Source organism: Aythya fuligula, chromosome 7 (assembly GCF_009819795.1).
Source record: "Aythya fuligula isolate bAytFul2 chromosome 7, bAytFul2.pri, whole genome shotgun sequence".
Classification (NCBI taxonomy): Eukaryota; Metazoa; Chordata; class Aves; order Anseriformes; family Anatidae; genus Aythya; species Aythya fuligula.
Window position 1 is genome coordinate 18552031 of NC_045565.1, and position 21806 is coordinate 18573836.

Here is a 21806-nt window from a genome sequence, read left to right on the forward strand (position 1 = left end):
ACACCACTGATCTGCATGGGGGCAGACAGGCAGCATCTACCAAAAAGCCCATTTGTAAGCCCTTCTTCTGCGACAGAAATAACATGAACTTGGCACAAGTGAGAGGTAGTGCCAGTATGTGGGCTTCTTACAGGACAGGAAACTCATTAGTCACTGATTATGTTTCCAGCTGCAGTGCTCAGCGTATCCTGGGAACCATGCATTAGGACACAGGCCCTGCACCAGGGAGCTTCCCCCCCATACCATGTCTCTTATAGCAGGAATTAACTTTACAAATACTGGTCTCCTTTGCCAAAAGAAAAATAAGTCAGGTAGGGGCTACATGTGTTATTTTCATCAAAAGTGACAAAGATCACCCTACTGTGGCAATGTCCCAGTCTCCTGAATTCTTCAGATAGAATTCTCTTTCTATCTATGAAGATAATTGGCTCCAGGAAGGTTAAAGATATGGAGAAAAACCCTCAAACAGCATACATCTCCTACAGCATACAGTCTGAAGGAGAACAGTGCTGCTTTTCCAGCACCCCCATAGATCTGCCAATTGCTACTTGGGTAATTACAATACAGCTCTGATCTGCAGAGAAACCTATTAAAGGCCATTACCCAGGCTTGAAAAGCAGTAATTAGTCTGAGCTCCAACTAGCACTGGTAAGTGAGCAGCTAGTGTAGAGTGACAGGCGGGTGCTGCCATTCCCGTGGGCTGCTTTCAAACCACTGACCACCTGTGGGTAGTAGCCAGAAAATAATGACAAGTCATTAATAACCGATAGGCTTGGTGTCCCACCTTTCGTCTGAGGAGTCCCAAGTGCCTGTCAGGACTTAATTAAACCTCACAGCTGTAAGGAAGGCAAACATTGTGTTCTCAAGATTATTTTGCAGTTGGGAAAACTAAGGCACTTATAATCCATTGTCAGCTTTACTAAGAATCACTCAAAATTTGACAATATTCAGATGTTCTGAACATTAACAAACACACCAGCTTAAGAGTAATTGCTTTGAAAGGGATGCACAGAATAAGGAACCCATCTCCTCATTTCAAAGCCTTATGTTTAAAATCCCAGTTGCCACGACTTACTCCAAGTCATGCAGTGGATCTGTATGTAGAACTTGAAAGGACACAAGTCCTGGCTTCCAGCGTGAGCAGCCACTCATAGTTTGTTAAATTTTTGAATGAAGCACAGCCTTTTTACGTTCAGTTTGGGGGGAATAAATAGGAAAAAAAAATCCAATTTTTGTACCACAGTCTGCTTCTAGTCCCTTTCCCCAAAAATAGATTTTGCAAATGCTAACCAAAGGTTAGACTGGTAAAGCATTACTTTTTTTCTGAGTACAGTCCCATGGGTATACAAGGGTAACAGTGACAGCAAAATCCAGTCTACACTCTCTCTCACTGCTGCAGGTAATTTTCAGTGACAAAAGTAGGATCACTTTCTAAAGCTTTAAGTAAACAAGAGCTATTTTGCGGGAGGGGAGGGGGGACAGTATCTTTTTTTAGCTGAGGTTTTTGGTAAACCAAACTGCTGAGAATTTCCTGTGACAGTATGTGCTGAAATGCAAAATGGAATGGATTTGCTGAAAGCAGCAGCTAAGCAGACCATTTGAAAGAAGCATTTCACCTTCCTCTCTGTACATATCGGAACTCTTAATGTATATTTGATGGCATTGTTAACACACCCACTTTCGATCCAGTAGGCTGAAGAAGAGCAGCTCAAAAGCTCCCTTTTGCACAGAATACTGAGAACCTGCCTGAATAACCCTGCCCCTGCCCCTCCAGCTGCTGGGGCTTCTATTAAATACTTTGAGATATTCATGTATGCCTATTTCCCAAACCCTAATCTTTATAGCAGCCCGCTGGCAAGATCACAAACTCCTGAATTTCACAGGGGAAGCAGAGGAGAAGCAGTCAACACAGCTGGTCCTGCTGGTCCCACCAGTGGTGTTGGCACCAAGGCTACTGCAGGGCCATGTTCCAGCTCCGTCAGTAAATTCCTCATTGGCAACCAGAGTCTCCTTTTGTCAAGGAAAACAAATATTATATGTGGAAAAAAGAATAAAAAAATCAAATAAGAAACCATCACCACATGCCATTGCCTGGGGGCATCCCAAGCTAGCATTGCTTTGAAGAACATGTATAAAGGAACCCTCATTCAGTAGCAGGAGATTCCTAAATGTATTCCTAGAAGACTGAAGAGCTTTTATATCTGCCCACACTGTACGACTCAGACCTGATGCTGCACTTTTCAGTTAGAGGGCCCCACCAGTGGGTATGGCAAACCTATGCCTTGATACAGAAGGACATCACTACAGAGTGATGGGAGAAGCCCTCAAGGTAGCAAGGGCAACCCGAGCAAGTATCCCAAGCCACAGGTAGCTCACCTGACCACCTCAGAGCTGTCAACCCCTCTGTTGAGCCACAAGAGTTGCGTAAGGCAGTGACCACTGGTGCTCTAAGCCCCAAATCACTGGTAGAAGAGAGGGGTAGCAGCCCTGGGATGACCAAGGAACAACATCGCACTGAAAATGCATGCCTCCGTAAGTACCAGCAGTAAACCAAAAGCCTGTTGACCACCTCACTCCTGCACATCTGGGCGGGAGTGACCACATCCTTGCATGGGCTCTTGGGGCAGCCCGGCTCCTCCAGCTCCCTACAGCCCTCCACCTATCCTTTAGCCAGGATGTATGGATGCGCACGTGTGTATACAGGTAAGTATGCATGAGTATGCATACTTATGCAATATACTCATATATACTCATGCAATATACTCAAATATACTCATGCAATCCCTCCTCACCAAAATCTAAAGTCAAAAAGAATTGGAAAAGTCCACTGAACAATCCATAGCCTTGCTCTTCTGTGCTAGATTTCTCCATGAAACACAGGCCTGTGATGCTCTTTATTTATACAGCAGAATGATGTCCAGTTATTTTCTTGTTTCCCATTCAATTTTCTTCAGCTTTAGTTAATTTCACAGACCAGGGAACAGAGATTATTCTATTCTTCCACCAAATCTGGCTCAATAGGATTCTTTCCACCCTATTTCCCAGATGTACGTTTGATTTTCTAATGTTTGCCCTGATACAATAATCCTTCAGCTTGCTCTGCTTTACATAGCCTCTTTTGAGTCACCCGTCCTCCCTGCAGCAGAGCTGGAAAGCAAGTAACTGAGCATCCCTGTTCTGAGCCAGCCCCTGCATGTTTCTCAGCCACGCAGGCTAACAGAGGCTCTGTTGTGCTCTGCACCCATAGAAACATAACAGCCAAGCGAGTAAAAGGCAGAGGATAGATTCGTAGTATACAATGTTAGCGCTATCAAAATACAGCTGGGCCTAAAGAGCCTATTCAGAAGCTCTAGATCGTGCTTAAAAAGTAAATAAGGTGTCTCGAGCACAGCTGCCATGAAAATGCAGCTTGGTGAAACAAGTTAAAAGGACATCTTACAAAGTAGCATGGGATACTGAGTTTGTTCTCTTAGTGCCCTCACACACCCAAAGAAAAATTGAAGACAGTGCAGTTTAAACAGCAAATCTGAACATTTGGTTAATAACTAGAAAAAAGCCCTAATGAGATTTTGCCAAAAGCCAGAGGGTTGCAACTTCTTTGCCCAAGATGATGGAAAGTAGGGCTAATTTTAAGCCTGTTTTCAGAGATTAAAATCAACCAGGCAGACAAGCCCAGCACAAGGCCCCCTGCACCACAACCACCCCAGGAGAGCACCTGATGGCCCCCACTGCTGTAGCTCTATAACCCTTTCAACCGAAAGCAAAGGTGATGAAATATACATATTCTGAGTACAGAATGGCCATGGGGCAGAGAAGAAAGATACTATCATCTCTGCTTGATCCTTGTGTTTAAAAGCTCCACTGTGGAAGGACAAATCTGAAGGCAAAAAGAAAAAAAGCAGCAGCACTCAACTATTACGGAGTTTTTCCTCCAGGACAGCACAATAGACAACTGTAACTTGCCAGGCTCTCATGGGGAAGCAGAGAGCTCCTGGTATCACAAGTGACCCTGGAGCAGCAGGCAGACAGCTGTGTGGCTCAGAGGCACAAACTCCCTGCTTTGTCCCAAGAAGAATCTATTCCTGATCTGCATTTGACTTTACGAAGACAGGGGATATCCTATGCCTCCATACAAGATATGGAGAAGAGATGCATCTCTGCTCAGAGTTCCAAGGAAATCTTTTTCTCCATTAACTTTGCTAGAGGTTATTTCTTCATGATCTGTACTGTTCATAGTTTCTCGTTAGCAATCAATTTTATTATCAAATCTGAAAAGCCATTATCCTTCCTACCAAACTTCAGAAATATGATGTTGAATTTAATATGCAGTAGTAGTTTTACAAAACTAGCAGTCCACCAGAGAACCTTTTCTTTGATTCCAACAGATGTGTGCAGGAAAGCGAGGCTAAGAATTTACATTAATGAAAGAGAGAAAGATGCTACCAAAGCTGGTCAGCTTCCACCTCAGTCTGCTCAAATCATAACAGTGGAGATATCGCTGTTGACCTTTTGGGGCAATACTTTTAAACAGATGCCACTGCAAACATTTTAGCTCATTTTGAAATCTCTGGTTCTCATGACAAATTTTTAGCCTTGGGGTAACATAAAAAGACAAGTTTTCACATACACAAAAAAAAAAAAAGCAGGGAGAAGGATAGCACACTGATACTCCTAACAGGGAAATGGAATGACAATTTGTTTGTGACACCTTACCTTATCCCCTGGCTGTGGTCTCATAAGAGAGACTTGATCATAGCCGCGTCGAACCAAAGCCCATAGTGCATCAAGTTTGCCCTGAAATAAAAATCACATGAGATGACCAAGAAAGCTTGGGATAACATCATGAAATTAAACTACAGCTGAGCTGATGCAGCCTTTCTGTATCAAACTGTATGAAAATTGATCCTTGGCCTTTGCCCCGTGCATGCCAGAGAGCCAGAATAGAGACCTCAATGTGGTAACACATACCTTATACACAGTGGGCCACACTCACCCTGCTCAAAATTCACTGAAGATGACAAGTTTAATGTGAACAGCACCTAACTGTACCTCTTTATGGAGTTATATTAGCAATACGCAGAACAATGAAAGTGTTCTGTATTAGATAAACAGCCACTAGACTTAGGCAGGCATCAAAATTCACAGGTACTTTCCAGCCAATAAATTCAAGCACTGTTAAACCCATCTGTGAACCAGCCACAGCAGGATGGGGAAGGTGGAACTTCATTCCTGCACCCACAAAGCACTGGTTTGGGACTTGGCCACAGGTTTCTGGGATGAGTGTGGTATGTTCCTGCCTCCATCGGCACGAGCCCTCCAGCTTCCTTAGCTGTAAGCTGAGATAACAGCTCTGGGGTTGTGTGAGGATACATACATTAGGGATGGGGAGACATCAGATACTATAATGACACAGGAGAAATGAGGATGAAAAAGCACGGAGAGACTGAGTGACGTACCCAAAATCAAACACTACATCTTGTGGCTGAACTAGAAGGGAAGAGAGCTGAATCCCAACCCCAGGCCTTAGCCACATTGCAGCTGAAGCAAGGACAGGGCACTCCATCTGATCCTCCTTGTATGTTGCCGTGAAAGAGCATACAGCTGGGACCTTTCCCAGAAGAGCTGAGATATCTGCTGTTGCGACCCAGTCAGCGCAGAATTTCCAAAAAGGGGTGAGCTAAGAGCAGGAAGATTTCTGCTCCTGCCCTCCAACACACCCCTCTACCCCCAAAAACTGTGGCAACACAGGGCCTGGTGCAACACGTTCCAACAAGTGGGCAAAGTTGAGGCCACTTTTCTATATACAAGCTCTACCAGATCCACCATAAGAAGGGCTGCACTATGGAGGCAGGATGTAGTAGCATGTAGGACGTAAGATTTTGTCAAACCAAGGAGCAGACTCATTACCTTGATTGGAGTGTACCACTTCCGCTGAGAAGGCGGTTTTCTCACGTGGGGCTTTTTGGGCTTGGGTTCCCATGGCTCATACTCCTGCTCTGGCAGCTTAATAATAGCATTTTTGGGTTTTTCCAGTTTTGCTCCTTCCTCTGTTGATCCTTTGTCTCCCCACCGCACCTAAAGCCAGGAGAGCACATTGTAAGTACAGACATTTCTGTGGTCCCTCCCCTAAGCAGGTGCTTTTTGCAGATATTAATCTAGTTCCATCAGGTAATCCAAATCCAAATCAGGTAGTCCAAATAGATCCAGTAAAAAGCCAGATTTATGTAGGTACCCAATTGTCACTGTAATCAGATACGCATTTAAGAGTCAAATATTTTCTCGTGAAAGCAGTCTGAACTACCAGCATTGCACCTTCTGGCAACTAAAGGTGTTGTGGGAAGTTGCAACATCTAGGGCAGATTAACTTATTTTCAAGTGAAATACAAAGCCCTGCTCTGCTAGAACACAGGTGTAATTTGCTTCCCATTGACTCACCCTAAAAGCAGGCAGCAGCACTAGCTGCAGAAAGGCAGTCATTTATAAACAGCCTTATTCTGATTAGTTCAAAAACTAAAAAAGGGTCAGGGAGAAGGACTGGACTGTCTTCTTAAAAGCAGCAGCCCTCAGACTCATGGGTAGCTCACTACTAAAAACATCTCTTCCAAATGCACAGCCACAGAAGGGGACAGTAACTTTATCCTCACGTACCGTACACTACTTATCTCAACCTGAAATTCTGCTTTTGTAGTCTGGCTCAAATAGAAATGTTATCCCACTCTGAAGGGCAACACGGGAACCATGGGACTACTCAACCAGAAGGATAAAAATTTGTGCATGTTCATTTTGTTAATGCTCAACTGAAAAAAAAAGTCACTGTTTATAATTCTCAAAACCAACTGCTTCTAGCCAGGAACTGTGTAGACAACATCCTAAAATACTACTTTTTTTTTTCCCTTATATATAAAAAAGACGAGCTTGTTTACTGTTAGGGTAACAGAGCACTGGATCAGGGATTGTGGAGTCTCCTTCTCTGGAGCTATTCAAAAAATGCCTGGAGGCAATCCTGTGCAACGTGCTCTATGTGACCCTGCTTGAGCTGGGGTTTAGACTAGATGATCTCTAGAGGTCCCTTCCAAACTTAGCAATTCTGTGATTCCAAACCAGCATAACTCTGCAGCAGACAAGAGAACTGGAGCCAACTGCATTGACTGAAGAGTTAGATTCAGTAACTCAGAACTTCTTTTGGTGTTTGTCCCATTTCTTAACCTGCAAATTTTCTCCTGCTCATAATGCTAGATTCAATTAATTACTCATGCAAATGTGCCAGATTGATGTCTGATACTTGGATGTCAGGTGCAATCAGGTTGGACAAGCCTTAATTAAATCTCAGCCTCTACTCCAATGAAGTAGGTGTGTGGGTTTTGTTTTTAAACACAAACACATTATTAAAGTTAAGCACATTTGCGTTGATTTTTATAACAGCAAAGTAAAACCCAAATACCTCCATCCTCTTAATTCCACCAACACCTCGGCCTCCGTAATAAGATGCATCCACAGTCGGCCACTTTTTCTTTGGCAATCCATCTTCATCATCTGATTCCTGTGGGAAAGACGGGGAGATGTTACTGTTGTTCTCACATAAATGGGAAACAACTGAACATCCTATGGTCCAATCCTTCGATATCTGGCTTTGTGTGTTACACTTACTTGCTGACAAAAAACAAAAGTGTCTTGTCTCTGCAGCTGCAAATTTAACTGAGAACTGCCTATTCCCCTTGCCTCTTCATGCAGCTTTTATTTAGTCAAATATGCATTGAGCTTCAAAATCACAACTGACTTTTAAGGGATGGCAAAGTGCGGATGAATTGTACATTATACTGGCTTGCCACTACGCTGTGCAGAAAATGCCACAATCAGCTAACCCAAAGAAATCATTTATTAATTGTGCTTTTAGAACTTAATGTCACCTAACAGGGAAAAAGCTACCACTGTGAGATTTCTAACATGTGCATCAGGCCCTTTTCTCATGGCAGCTGTAACCAGTTGTTCTACGCTACTCGATTCTTTGCAGAGTCTGGCTCAAGCTGTACAGTTTGGAGCTGGGACTGAGACTGGAGCACCTCCAAGTTTTTAGGAAGCTCAGATCCAGAGTTTTTGACCTGCATTTCTAAAGACTGCAGATTTTCTTCTTCTGGAACGTGGGAGATTCTGAATCAAGGTTTTACTTCAGGTTCACTGTTCTGTTCTTGCTTAACTGAAAGCTGGCAAATATTTCTCATTCAACAACCCTGGGAACGCATCCCCAGCTCTATCATCTTGAGCTGTAGAAGTTACTGGGATTTCTCAGTCTCCCTGTCATTACACCAGAATCAAGGTGGCTGAAAGTCACACCATAACACTTTCCCTGGCAGTCCCAAGAATACATATGATTGAGGGAGGGGCCCAGCAAGCCTCTTACAACACTATTTTTGTTCCTCAAAAAATAAAAAGAAAAAAAACACACCTAATGTTGATATATAGATGTGAATGCTGCTGTTGGACTGGCCTCAATTTTCATCAATACAATAGCACTCAATTTTCATCAGTACAAGTATGATTCTAGAAACACTGTGGAATTTTTATTCAAATAACAATTTAAAAAATAAAATAAATCAAGTGAAATCCAAATACTAGAGAAAGACAATTTGTTGCTAGGTTATTAGGTGACATTTTCTTGAAGTGGCCCTACATGTTTCTATTTCAACGTGAAAGGAATTGAGGCTCCAAAAGCCAATAATGTCTTTTTAAAAGCATGTCTTTATTTTTGCTTATTCATACTTAACTCTTAGGTTATGCCTTGGAGAAAGCTATTTCCATTCAGTGACATTTGAACTCTTAGCTATACCTCGTGCTCGTGTGTCAGTTCTTCCAACAAATTCTTCAGTATAGCCAGGCAAGACATTTCCATTACTGGTAAGGAATTTGGGGGTGTCCCCCTCAAGTCACAGAAATACACAAGGAAGTCATTTTGTGCATGTTTTGATGTTGTTTTGGAAGGGTATAACACACAAACCCATTTTGTGTCACATTAAAGACAACAACCAGTGAACTATATCAGCAGTTTTAATTTGTTTCACTTCATTGGGAACTTGAGCACCACATAAGAAACCCCATCTCTTCCATGGGATCTAACAGATTTAAATTCTGTATGTCTAACAACCCTTATTACTGGAAAGCCTGACAGTTACAGGACAATTAATTATGGCTTATGCTATTATTGTTGATAAAGAATTTATACTAAATATCTCCTATACCAAGCATGATTTTTGGTGCATATTCTTAAGTTAAATTGTCATGGTGCTGCTGCCCAGGACAAGCAACAGGATCACAGACACAGCAATGGTGGCCTTTTGCAACCTCAAAACAGCAGCTGCGGTTGTCTCCTGATATTCATGCCAAGTTAGAGCAAATTAGCAGCAAACTGTAGGCTTCTCTTGTGGGTTAGGCAAGTATATTCCACCCTTTAACTGCCTGTGCCTAGGAAAAGAACAAAGGCTGGCATGAGCTTCCTCTGGAAATGCTTTTATTTCTTGCTATTACTTCCATCAAAACAGTAGAGTGAAACCTAAGCTGAGGTCAGGGCCTCTGTGTGTTACCATACCAAAAAGAGCTCAGTTCAGCCCAGCCTCCAACAACTCACAACATAAATAGAGAAGGGCCAAGTGTCCTGCCAAGGGTCAGGCTGCAGCAGAACCACAGCCAGAGGCCGGCTCCTGCTCACTCCCCTGTAAAGCCACAAGAATGCAGTCTTCACTGTCGTTTCTTTCAGCTGACAGACTTTGCTTTTTACTTCCAAAGGGGCTAAACTGCTGCTGAGAACAGCAGCTCTACTGGAGGAGGGATGTTTTTGATGCTTAAGAAGCAAAGATTTTCCTCCACACACTTGTGTGATGCACAGCAAAAGGAACAAAATACCATACAACCTGTGGGTCTGCGGACTTCTGAATTATGCAACTATTTTCTCTGAGAATGAAAATAATCTTGCTGTAGTTATATAAAGAGGCCAGAAGGCAGAAATAACTGCCCTGACCCAAGAGACTTCCTCTCTCAGCTTCAGGGTGTCATTAAGACACCTCCAGGGCTGATGCTCCTGGGCAGTACGATGCACTACAGTGGCTGCAGACAGTGTGACAGCTCAGAAATAGCACACTTACAGGCTCTGGAGGTGGTGGTGGAGGTGGCTCCTTGATCACCTGGAATATATAAACAACAGGAGAAATCCGCGTTAATAGTAGGGCTCATCCATCCCAGTGCTACGCCCTCTCTGCTTTCATGCTTGTGTCATACATGGGTTGCCCTGCTCTGTTCCCCCACATTCAATTCTCTTATTAGCCTTTCTGCTTTTTCAGCAGATGAGAAGCTAAACCCATCAGATTGAACTATCCAGTAAGTGAAGTGCCTTCGTAAGTAACTCATAATACAGCTCCACATCCTGGTAGTTCTGCCTTAAAATGTCGTGTGATTACCAAGCTAGTGCAAAATACTCATTCAGAATCTGCAGTTCCTATGCATAAAAAAAAGCCTAGCTCTAGTGTTTAATAGCAGAGCTTATGTACATATTAGTAGATCAGTTTCATTATACTCTTCTGCAGCAGGTGTCAAAGCTTGTTTTACAGAACCATCAACCCCTGTAGAAACTTGGGCCAAGCTCAGGCAACAGCAGGAAAAGGAACTGAAGCCTCTTGAAGCTCTCACGTGCTGTTTATTTGGCTACTTCTATATATTTCATTTGGTATCCTCTTCTGCAAACACTGCACTTGACCCTGCAAGTGTTCCTCCTGTGAAAAACCTCAAGGGAATGACTGATTACTCACTGCACACAGCACCACAAACAGCAGACTATAGTTACTTGCACGGATAGCAACATTTGTGCTGCAGCACCAGGACCACCACATGTCGTAAAGAGACCAGGCTTCCAGCCCTGCCTGGTGCTTACTGGCCTCTGTGAAATGTCCACAACTTTCAGCTCTACACACATTAAACTCTGACTTGCATGTTTAACAAATAATGCAAAAGCATTTCTGATTTACAGGCACTTCAAAAATTGTGCAGAGAACTTGCATCATGTAACTTTCAGGGTATCTAGGCATCGCTTCACCCAAATGCATGCGATCTAGTCAGCTGATCTATTTTTGGAATAGCAGTGTGGGCATTTGCACCCTACATTACTCTGACTGTAGGTAAGGGTAGATCTTGTCTGTGATGCACAATGGAATGCATTACAGAATCCATAACACTGCAGAGTCAAGCTACTTGGCCCACTACTACATGAAGAAACTAGAAGTCCAAACCATTGTGATCGTTTTAGCATTAAGCCAAGAAAATGGAAATCAAGTAAAAATAAATAAATCTGTACTTACCACTGTGCAGCAAAGGGGCCAGAACCACCAAAGAAGAGCCAGAGCCAGCAGCAGAAAGAGAATCAGCAGAGCAATGAAAAGGATGGTTCCAGTCAGCTGCAAAAAAAAGATGATTGCTTTTGAGTTATCTCTGTAAGCCAAAAATGAGGCTGGAGCCCAGAATTTATGCAATTAGATTGGGCAAAATGAGCCAGGTTTCCCTTACTACAAGGGCTCACTTAGGCAGTGCAGTACATCATTGTTATCATTAGGGTCTCATCAGGATTTAGTGTGACAAATGTGTATTTGAAGTCATGCTCCGGGAAAGCACCTCCTGTTTGTGGTATGTATATCTGCAGTTTATATATAAATTTACAGTATGCCTATAGATCACTAAACTCAAAGGAACTAAAATTGTACACAAACCATTCCCAGATCTATGCTGACAGGTCCCTTAATACTGTCAGAAGGACATTTCAAACTACATGGCCAGACTCAAGCAATCTTCCATCACTAGAGATGCAGAATATACCAATGTTGATATGCAAAGAACAGGAATATTGAGGCTAGGAGCTTACAGGTAACGTAACATGTCAACATCACACAACAGAGCAAAACTTATTATTATCTCGGCTTCAACAGCTCCCACACCAGCCTCTGTTGCCTCTTGACTCAAACAGCACACAACCCCAGCCTGAGGACTTAGACAAACTAGTCATTAATGCTGCTGGTTCTTGGTATGCTTCTTGGGACTGGTTTGACTTTTTAATAACATGCTGTGAGCTTAACCATTCCTCTTTCTTATATTCTATCTACCACTCTGCAGGTGGGAGTCTGGGGCCAAATAGTTAAGGAACTACATTCAAAACAGATGTCAAGTTTTCTCTAAAGAGTCCAGAATTAAAAAAAAAACAAAAACAAACAAACAAACAAACAAAAACAACAAACAAAACAAAACATTAACACTTGAAACTAGCTTTTCCTGTGGAAATCTTGCTCTGAGTGCAAACATGACAAGATGTGCTGACTGAGTATTGCTCTGATGACTATAGGAAAGCAGGTCTTCGATGTGCTGCTTGGCCCCTGCAGAACATATAAACCACATGGCTTTTTGGAAATTAAACATTTGATGCAGATGAACAGTGGCATGGTGAGACATGCAGTTTCCTTGGACTGCAATGGGCTCTGGGATGAGGTTAATATTAGCTCTGGTGATCCAGACCTGTGAAAATAAACCTCTTTAATGGTAAATTGAGCTTAAGAGGTTTATTTTCACCAGCAACTGGGATACCAGAGAACAAGAAAAACAAAACAAAAACAAACAAACAAACAAAAAAAAACAGTAGCAAACTGGAGGACAGCCTGGGACTGGGAATTGAAAAAAGCTTGAAGAAAGATCTGTCAATCAGGATGAGGGAATGTGAGATGGCTAGAGAGAAAGCTATAAGATGCTTTGAAACAAGGATAGGTTGGACGTTTAATGGAAAGAAAGCAAGTTCCAGTGAAGATGCATGGAGGTTAAGGTCCATGAGATTTACCTTCTTAAATCTGAAAACTACTTGCTGAATTCTCATGACAGGACAACTCAAACTCATAGCCCCTTCTTTCAACAGGGCTTCCCTTCATTGTTCCTAGTTGATTTGCTTATCCCCCAGACAGCAAAAAGGCTGAGGGTAGAAAAGAACGTATGGGCTGATTAGAGTTTTGCAAAGTCTAGATGAGATTCTGAGTGGCTGACTAGGGTGATACCTGCTCTTCCTCAGGCCAAATTTTAGATCTGTCAGGACTGGCATGTGAAGACACGACTAACCTATCTACAGCTCCTACACCATGCTTAGGCATGGGCCCCAGTATCCCACAATTCTAGCACTGCATAACCAACCCTCCACTGCTCTGCAACTTCTTGTCTCAGATGCAACAAACCAACCTGTTCTGGGATACACTACATAGCTCACATCGTTCGTTAGGTCAGGGAACAGGAGAAAGCCAGGGTGGAATGCCAGGTGTCCTGCCCAAAGTGGTTCTGTTGGAAGACACTACCCAGCTGCAGCTCAGCTGCATCCCCCTCTGGCACACCCCTGGCCCCAAACAGCACTAAAACGTTTGGGAAACTGACACTTGGGAGATATCAACTCCCAGTGAAGCCAGTTTGCTGAGAAAAGAGTGATTAAAATCAAGTATAACTTTTAAGAGGCGTTTCTGTACTCCTTACAACAAATCCAAGCACAGCACCAGTGCAGCACATGAGCCACAGGCATGTACATACCACTGCTAACTATTACTCCAAACACACATTGCCTCCTTGTCCCGTTCCCAGGCATTGCTTTTCCCATGCTAAGTACTCATATAAATCACCAAGACGTTTGCCAGCAGCAGCTCGGGAGCTGCTGGCAGCAAGAAGCTAGAGAGTCCTCTTTCAGTGATCAAATATACAAAGCATTGTAATGAAGCTGGACTTCGAAAAAGGAAATAGCAGACTTAATGCAGCTGAACAGAAACGAGCACAGGGATTGCACAGAGGCTTTAGGAGTAAAGTCAGGAGAAGATACTTACTGTACAGAAAGGACAGAAGCACCAGCTGGGGAGGAGAGCTGAGCAGGCCAGCTGACTGCCGCTCACAGAAAAGGGAGCAGGAGAAGAAAGGAAATGGAGGGAGTCTCTAAAACAATAAGAGCGAAAGGCATGAGATTAGGACAAAGTTGGAAAGTGAACTACCAGCCTCCCTGCTTATGGAATGCAACTGGGATATCTTTCCTGCACCAGATGAGAATCAGGCCCCTTGCCTCCTTCACATTCAATCTGCAGGAGCTGGGCAAAAAACGTGAGATTGACAGGACTGGAGATTGGAGTTCTCTCTTTATCCTATGGCTATTGAGAGGAAAGCTTCTTCTGACCACATTCTGGCCCGAAGGGACCCCAGCTAGGACTAAGACTTCAGCCTCCATCAGAAAAATTACATGTGGGTAACTAAGTGCACCAGTTAACACTTGTGTTTCACTGCGGACTCAAAAGGCTTCACGGTATCTGGGGTAGAAGGGAGTAAATTATGGAAATATAAACCCTTAATGTAGAAAACTTGGAGGAAAGTTTGTAAAAAAATATAATTATATATATAAGGCAAAACTGCAAAATCATCTCTCTCTGCTAGACTCTGCATCCTGACACCCTGGGCTGTTCCAGCAATATGCTGTAAAATTTCCCAGCTGCATTGCTGAAAACATCAGAAAATCAAGTCGCTGTTCCCATTCCTGTCTTTCTACTCTGCAGCTGTCAGAAAGGCCAACAATGATTACAAACCAATATGACAGCATTTGGTGTAGGCTATAAAAGTCCTTTTGACACTAACAATAGTAATAAAGCCCAGCTTCGATACCAAGTGCTTAATACCAGGTACTTTGGCAAACTTTTAGTCTGCAAGCACAAGGCCCAATCTCTAGAGTAAACTGTTGTTAGCTTGCACTAGCTATTGTTGTTGTTTATTTCTACTCCATAGCAAGGAAGAAAACCATTTATCTACTTGTAGTCAGCTTTTTTTAAAATTCTAAAATCAGATTTTGCTGAATGATCACTTCTAGCTGCTGGTCCCTTACCCTCCCCCAGGGAAAAATGGTCTTCCTGACATCAGCCAGGATATGTGTAGCAAAGCCATTGCTGTCCCACAGCAGGACATGCTCCTTTAGCTGGGCAGCAGCCTTGTATCAGGAAGCTCAGCACAGGATGTGAGGCTGGTATCTTTCTGCTCATCCCCCATGATATCAAGAGAAAAGCAGCTACCTCCTGTTGTTAAAAGTGCAAACAAACAAACAAACAAACAAAAAAAGCCTTGGCAAGTCCTGAACTAGAGGTAAATTATGGAGGTCTAATAACAAATGCAGTGAACTCCAACCACAAAATAAAACATGAAAGTTTAGAGGATCTTCCATGCTGTGGCCCTTCTCCATCAAAGTTCCAAATGCTGTACATTTTACCTCAGACCCCACAGGTGATCCCAATGCTCAATAGCATATTGCTTCTTGATGCTCTTTCTTCCATTTTCATGGATTCCCTTCTAGCCAGATCCTATCTATAAGGACATTTCTCTCCTGGGATAGGAAGAGGCCTGGAGACTTTTGTTGTAATTGTTTACTCCATAAGTATACCACAATCTAGCCATCAGCAATTATGATTAAGCCTTAACTAGCCTGGTTATTTTTCAAGGAACTGCTGGGATTCACTCAACAACTGTGATGCTGAAGCTGACTGAGCATGAGCTCCCTGCAAGGAGGCTTTGCCTGAAGAGCCACTGCCTCTTTCCTAGGTCTCATGGTTTCTCTGTCAAGCCCCATTGCAATTACTTACACACTGTGTGCTGGTGATGCTGACAGAGCTGGAGATGAACGTTAGCCCGTTGTTCATGCTGACTTGCAGGAAAACCACCCTAAAGCACAAACAGATACACTTATTTTTAGTGTCATCTTTATACTCATTGTTCCCTTTATTCCGGCTGTGTTTTAGCCATTGGCTGATGAACATGCATGGATAACATGCCCTGCTGAGTCAAGGCATTATTGTGGCTTCAGGTGCTCACCTACCTCTGTCTCTCTGCTTGCCCAGGAGCCATCCTTTTTATGTTGGTTTAATTGAGTTGGGACATATGCTCTTTATTTAAAAGTCTCCATCCCACCTGGGGCAAAGGGCACTAGGACAGTGAATTGTAGCAGTCTCAGACATTTGCAATACTACCCTAGATAGCACAGGAAACCTCCAGACTTTGCTTTTATTTTAAATCTTTCCGGAGCTTAAAGAGACAGTATTTTTTTTCTTTTTCAAAGCTTGTCTAAGTCAAGTCAGAGTACCTGCACAAGGTAAGGGGAAAAATTACTGAAACAACAGTGAAATTGAAACAGAATCTGGCCCTAGACATTCTCCAATATCAGAGAAAGGGTCTGAGGAGAAAAAAAATGTTTCCCCCACTACCCAAAAATAGGGAAGGGGAGGGAGACCCCAGTACAGTATTTAAGGACCCAGAAGATCACCAAGGAAAAAGCTACAGCCTTGTGCCATGTCTCCCTGAAGTCTGCAAGATCACAATGGCTGAACAGTACCAACACTAACCAAAGCAGAACAGGGGCAAAACATGGAAAGCAACGTAAACATCAGCAAAAGAATTCAGGTCAAGTATCTCTTTTCAATCAAAATGAAAAGTTTGCTTGGAACTCAGTTAACTTTTGGCCTGGAAAAAAATGGAACAGGAACTGAGGAGAAATTACACAGGCATCCTCAAAAATCCTCCCCCACCAGCATCTGAAACCCTCCCTCCCCACTCTTCTTATTAACTCTAGCTTTCTCCAAGTCATCTCATGGCCAATAGTCTCCCAGCTGCACTGGGTTCATGGGGGGAGACTTCCAAGATGTCTTATTAGACTGTCCCTCCCAGGCAGAGCCCTCAAGTTCTGGAGATGCAGTACAGAACAGCTGCAGCTAGCTGGACTGCAGCTTCTTGGGCAGGCTGCAGTGGGAAGGTCAATCCTAACACCCACCAGCATCCACAGAAACAGAGTAAGGACTGACACCAACGATTATGGTGACTTAGTGCAGCTGTATCTCCAGAGACTGTGTATGACATGGGTCCAATGATGTCAAAAGGTTTGTGGCACAGCTGTTGTGGGAGTTTTTATCACCAGCCCTATTCTTCATTGAATAGAACTGCGCTGGCTCATGCTAGGAGGGTATTTGGTATGCACAAGATTGCCCTAATCCCATTACAAAAATTAATCTTCTTAGCTTGGCACTTTGGGTAAAATTATGAGCCCTTGGCTCAGTAATGACATCTCCATCCAAAGTCCCCTCTCTCCTGACACCTACTGGAAAGCAATACTTACTGTCCAGCATCTTCTATTACTGGAGCAGGGCAAAGCAGATAAGTATCGTGAACAAGGGTTGGCTTTTCATCTGAAAAGGAATTAATACAACTGTCAGAAATGAGAAAAACCTCAAGCAACAACAGCTATTAGAGCTGTTCTTTCCTGTTTCTCCCATCCCAAGCACACCTGAAGACACAGCTCATTTTCATGGCCTTATCCTGCCAAAGCAGGTAAATTAGTGATGTGTTTTAGGGCCAGCCTGATGGCGGAAAAAAGCACAGCCGACATAGATCAGTGTCTTATCATATCAGCTGCTGCAGACCTAACCCAAGGAAAACACAGCATAGAGGCCATATAGAATTAGGGCAGTTTTTCTCCTTTGTACTTCTAGGTCAGCCCTAGCACTTGCAGTGTGAAATCCAGTCAAGGTACAGTGGGTTAGGGACAAGCAAGACAGCCAGGAGTCTGGCTACCTGGTAAGCCACAAGAAGCAAATCCCCAGCAAAGGGCATCTGTAAATGTGATGGGAGTGAGACCACCAGAGTTTATTTAACACAGCCTCTATGTAGGCAGCAAGGATGGGAAATGAAGGAGCGATTCATGTATACCCTCTCTAAGCGAATTCACTGCTAGGGAAGGCACCAGTCTGGCCGCAATAGAGTATGAAAGCCCCTACTGTGCTCAGCCAACAAGGGCAGCATATAGAGAGAAGGAGCCAAGCTCCCCTCCCCATGCCATGCTTCACCCTGCCAGACACACACTGCTTCTCACGAAGAAGAGAGGACTGCTGAGAAAATGGACACTCGATCTTTTTTGGCCATTCAGTCCTTTTCCTGGCTGCTGAGAAACCAAACAAAAGACCCCGTTGAGCACAGCAATTACAGGGAGTTTCCACGTTACATATTCTCTGCGATAAGACCGGTAACTTGTGTCAAAGAGGAAAGGAGCAGGGCTGAAGGGCCCTGCTTTATGGTAAGCATCTTCTGAGTCAGTGAACAAATAGCTTGAACACGCCACCAGGGTATCAAGATAGCATTATTTATTTTTTCTGGAGATGATCCATGGAATAGGAGCAATTTTATTTCCTTCCTGTTAAAGCCCAATAGCCAGCCCTTGACGGCTGTATGTATTACCCACGTGAATCGTTACAGCGAGCCTGGAATTCACTGTGCAGCAGTATCTTCTGTATAAGCCCTCACAACACAATGCCCACAGGTTGTAAGACTGAAAAAGGATGAATTTCAAGCTGCTAGATGCATATCCCCACCCATCTCCCTGACAACCACTGCAAGGGCTCCCCTAATATAGATGGGAGACAGGCTGCATCCCATGGGATGACAGCCAGTGGGGAACTGGAACCCCGCAGCCTGAAGACTTACTGATAGTAAGGCTGTCGTTGAGCTTGAAGCTGCAGAGTACCTGGTCGATATTTCTTGCATGATAAAAGCCATTGCCTCTTACCACAACTTGAAAGGATTCTGTAAGTAAAAGTACAAAAGAATTATGAGAAATAGCCCAAATACAGCATTCCCTTCCAGAGTGGTCTGAAGTACGTGACAACAGCTGTTCTCCGCCCTGTGTCTGAATCCAAGCATTCACATTGACAATCAGTACTTGGCAGCAATAGCCAAGAGTATTATAGTGACATTGGTGCTTTGCAGAGCAGCATTCACCTCGAAGGTGCTCCCACAAGCATCCCACAGACCTCCAGTGCCTCAAAAACACTGCAAGCCTGACTTGGCTGATGGTATCTCATGGTTCCTCCACAGCTTTGGGGGCAGATACCTTCTGTAATCACAAGCACCAGGCTTTCCTCTTTTCTTCCCAGCAGATCACGCTCTGGTCTCAAGCAACAACAGCTGCTCTGTTCAGTAAGACATGGACAAACAGGACTGCCCTCCTCACCCCGCCATGAAACAGGGGGAAAGGCTTTGTATCTGGCACAAGCCCTGGTGAAAGTCTTTCAGTCTGTACAAGAACTGAACCTGTGTATAGCCCCACTAGCATCTGCTGCATGTTTTACTTCTCCATAGCAAGGTTTTAGAACTATTATTAGTTCTATTATTTGTATTTATTACTAAATATTAGTAACAACCTCCATGGGTAACACTTCTTCCCAGAGCTCTGACAATACCTGAACACCCATCTAAAAATTATTTTTGTCTCTTGATTTTATAGAAAAGCAGCTTGATGAAATATAATTGCAGTTAGATCCTCCCCCCATACTAAATCTTAAAAGGGAGCAACCACAAAGATTTCACTGAGAAGTATTTCAGTGGTTTTAAAAAGATAAAAAAAAAAAAAAAAAAAAAAAAAGACTTTAAAAACAAAAAGGTAAAAAAAAAACTACATCTAGAGGTCTAGTCTTGTCAGGACAGGTTACCCCTCCTGCCCTTCTTTTCCCCATCACTGCCGTTCTGCACAGTCACTTGTGAGAACTGACTTTGGAATAACCTGCCCATCAACACAAGCTGACAATTGAGTTTCAATCCCAGACTTGCAGGGAAACGCAGACAGCTGGTACAGGATTTGGTTATTGCTGTTGAGAAGTCTGCCCCTTCAAACGCTCCTGAGCATTAACATGTTCTGGGTGATGGTCTGTTGAAATGGCTAATTCCATTTAATTTTGCGCCCTGGCTCTGGCTGCGTCCTTTTCTTCCTTAGTTACTGTCAGCTCGTAGATTGCAGCTTTTGACAAGACAGCGAAGGGAAAAAGGTCAGCACTGAAATAACCGGGCAGCGCTGGCAGCGAGATGGTAGGTTGGAGCTGGTGTGCGCTGGCTGCGCTGTCGGCTTCGCTTCTGTGACTCTGATGAGAAGCTGACGGCTTGCATCCACACCTGGGAGTTGATGTGGGCAGTAGGATGCCACATCCAACAAAACCTTTCAATCACATCCATGTACCGTAAGCATAATCAAAGCAACGATGCTGTCAAACAGGATATGAGGCACCTCCACTGCGGCACTGATAGCCTGTTTACAGGCTGCACGTCTTGGTCACTTTAAATCAGAGGGAAGAAAAAGGACCCAACTCCTTTTCTCCACAGCGGGGATGACAAATTTGCAGGGTCAAAAAGCATTAAGCATCAGATAGCTGTCATAACGCAACTAGATCAATTTGTAAACGGACTCACTGGATAGCTTTGTCACAGAGAGCCAGAGCCCCAATAGGAATTGTCATAATTCAGCTTCAACCACATGGAAATCGTTTCATCAGCAATTTACTAAACCTCTGGCAAATCAAAAATGAAGCTGAGAACACCAGTAATCAGCACTGTAGTAATTATGAGCTGCAAGAATCATTGTGAGCTGCAAGAATAATTGTGAGGAGTAGGTCAGTCTGCTCTAATCCCCAGTACAGACTGGCTTCCACTGAGCAACACAAAGCCTGTCTGCTTCCATACCAGATTCTAGAAATAAGTACTAATATTGAATAAAATCGAGACTGATTCTCCCCTCCTTACTCAGATAACATGCACACAAGAAATGCACGGATAGATCCACATTTCAAGGCTAAAAACAAGCAAGTTGTTTTGCTGGAGAATGTCACAATATATGTCACTTCCAAAAAATTAAGTATTTTTTGATCAAAATTTTGAAATGCAGATTTTAATTATACATATTTTTTTTAAAATAAAATTCCTGACTAAAAGAACGGGGACAAACCTTATATTTCTACAAAATGTTGTGTTCCAATTTTCAGCCAGCTCTAAATGCACAGTCTACATATTTTCCTATAGGATTTAATGACCATGTGACCTTATTTCTTACCTATAATATATTACCAATAAACTACATTAGTGATTACCTAAATTTAATGTGTTTTCAAATTTTTAGATTACTTCAGATACCTCAGGACTTGTCTGTGTTGAAGTTTGAATAATGAACATTAAAAAGTCACATTACATATAGAAAATAATTATTATCTGACTCTCCAGTGAACTGAACTCAGGATCTGGATTCATACTACCATGAAAAAAGTTGTTCAATCTAAGGGGATCCCTTCCAGGAGACAATGGTGCTCACAGCTATAAAGACGAACCTCTGGCTCTGCTGAAGGAAATGGGATTACTCAAAACAATAAAGCCAAGCACAAGTATTTGCAGCCACGTGCTGTAGAACTCTTGCTGTTGATTCCAGGTATGGCTTGCAGGACTGAGCCCATAGTAAAAACTATTACAATCCCAATTCTTGGTGTTAAAGACCATTTAACCCACGTGTTGACAGCTTGCACCACTTAGAGCTGCCCTTGCTGCTTCCTCCTATTTTCGAGCTCTCTGCTGCTATAAGCAAACCTTCAGGCACCTGAGATCCACATCTTCATGCCCTGGTGATTCAGTAACATGCTTTGCCCTGAGCCCACCTTTGCTGAATGACTTCATCAGCGGGGACAGAACAAAACCCAGATTTTAAGCATCCTGCTGAGTTAACAGAATACAAAAAAAAATTGAGTTCAGTCAAGAATTGAGCTGATACGTTTTTCAAAACAGTTTCGCTCTTTTTGCTGGAAGATGTCGTTTCCAAAAATCATGTAATCAGAGAACAGTTTGGGTTGAAAAAGACCTTAAAGATCATCTAATTCCAAACCCCTGCCATGGGCAGGGACACCAAAGGCAAACTTTTCCTGAAAAGGCAAGCACTTAAG

General features: G+C 43.1%; 1 protein-coding gene across 2 annotated transcripts in view; it reads right to left on the reverse strand.

The window, feature by feature from the left end:
• Positions 1–21806, reverse strand: part of ANTXRL (ANTXR like) — a 54436-nt gene that overhangs the window by 14975 nt on the left and 17655 nt on the right. For both annotated transcript variants that reach the window (XM_032190996.1, XM_032190997.1), the window contains exons 10-17: positions 18541–18639; positions 17180–17249; positions 15657–15735; positions 11340–11435; positions 10134–10172; positions 7442–7540; positions 5908–6075; positions 4714–4794 (exon numbers count right to left, since the gene is read on the reverse strand). In XM_032190996.1, the coding sequence (XP_032046887.1) occupies positions 4714–4794; positions 5908–6075; positions 7442–7540; positions 10134–10172; positions 11340–11435; positions 15657–15735; positions 17180–17249; positions 18541–18639 (731 nt within the window). The remainder of the gene's footprint in view (positions 1–4713; positions 4795–5907; positions 6076–7441; positions 7541–10133; positions 10173–11339; positions 11436–15656; positions 15736–17179; positions 17250–18540; positions 18640–21806) is intronic.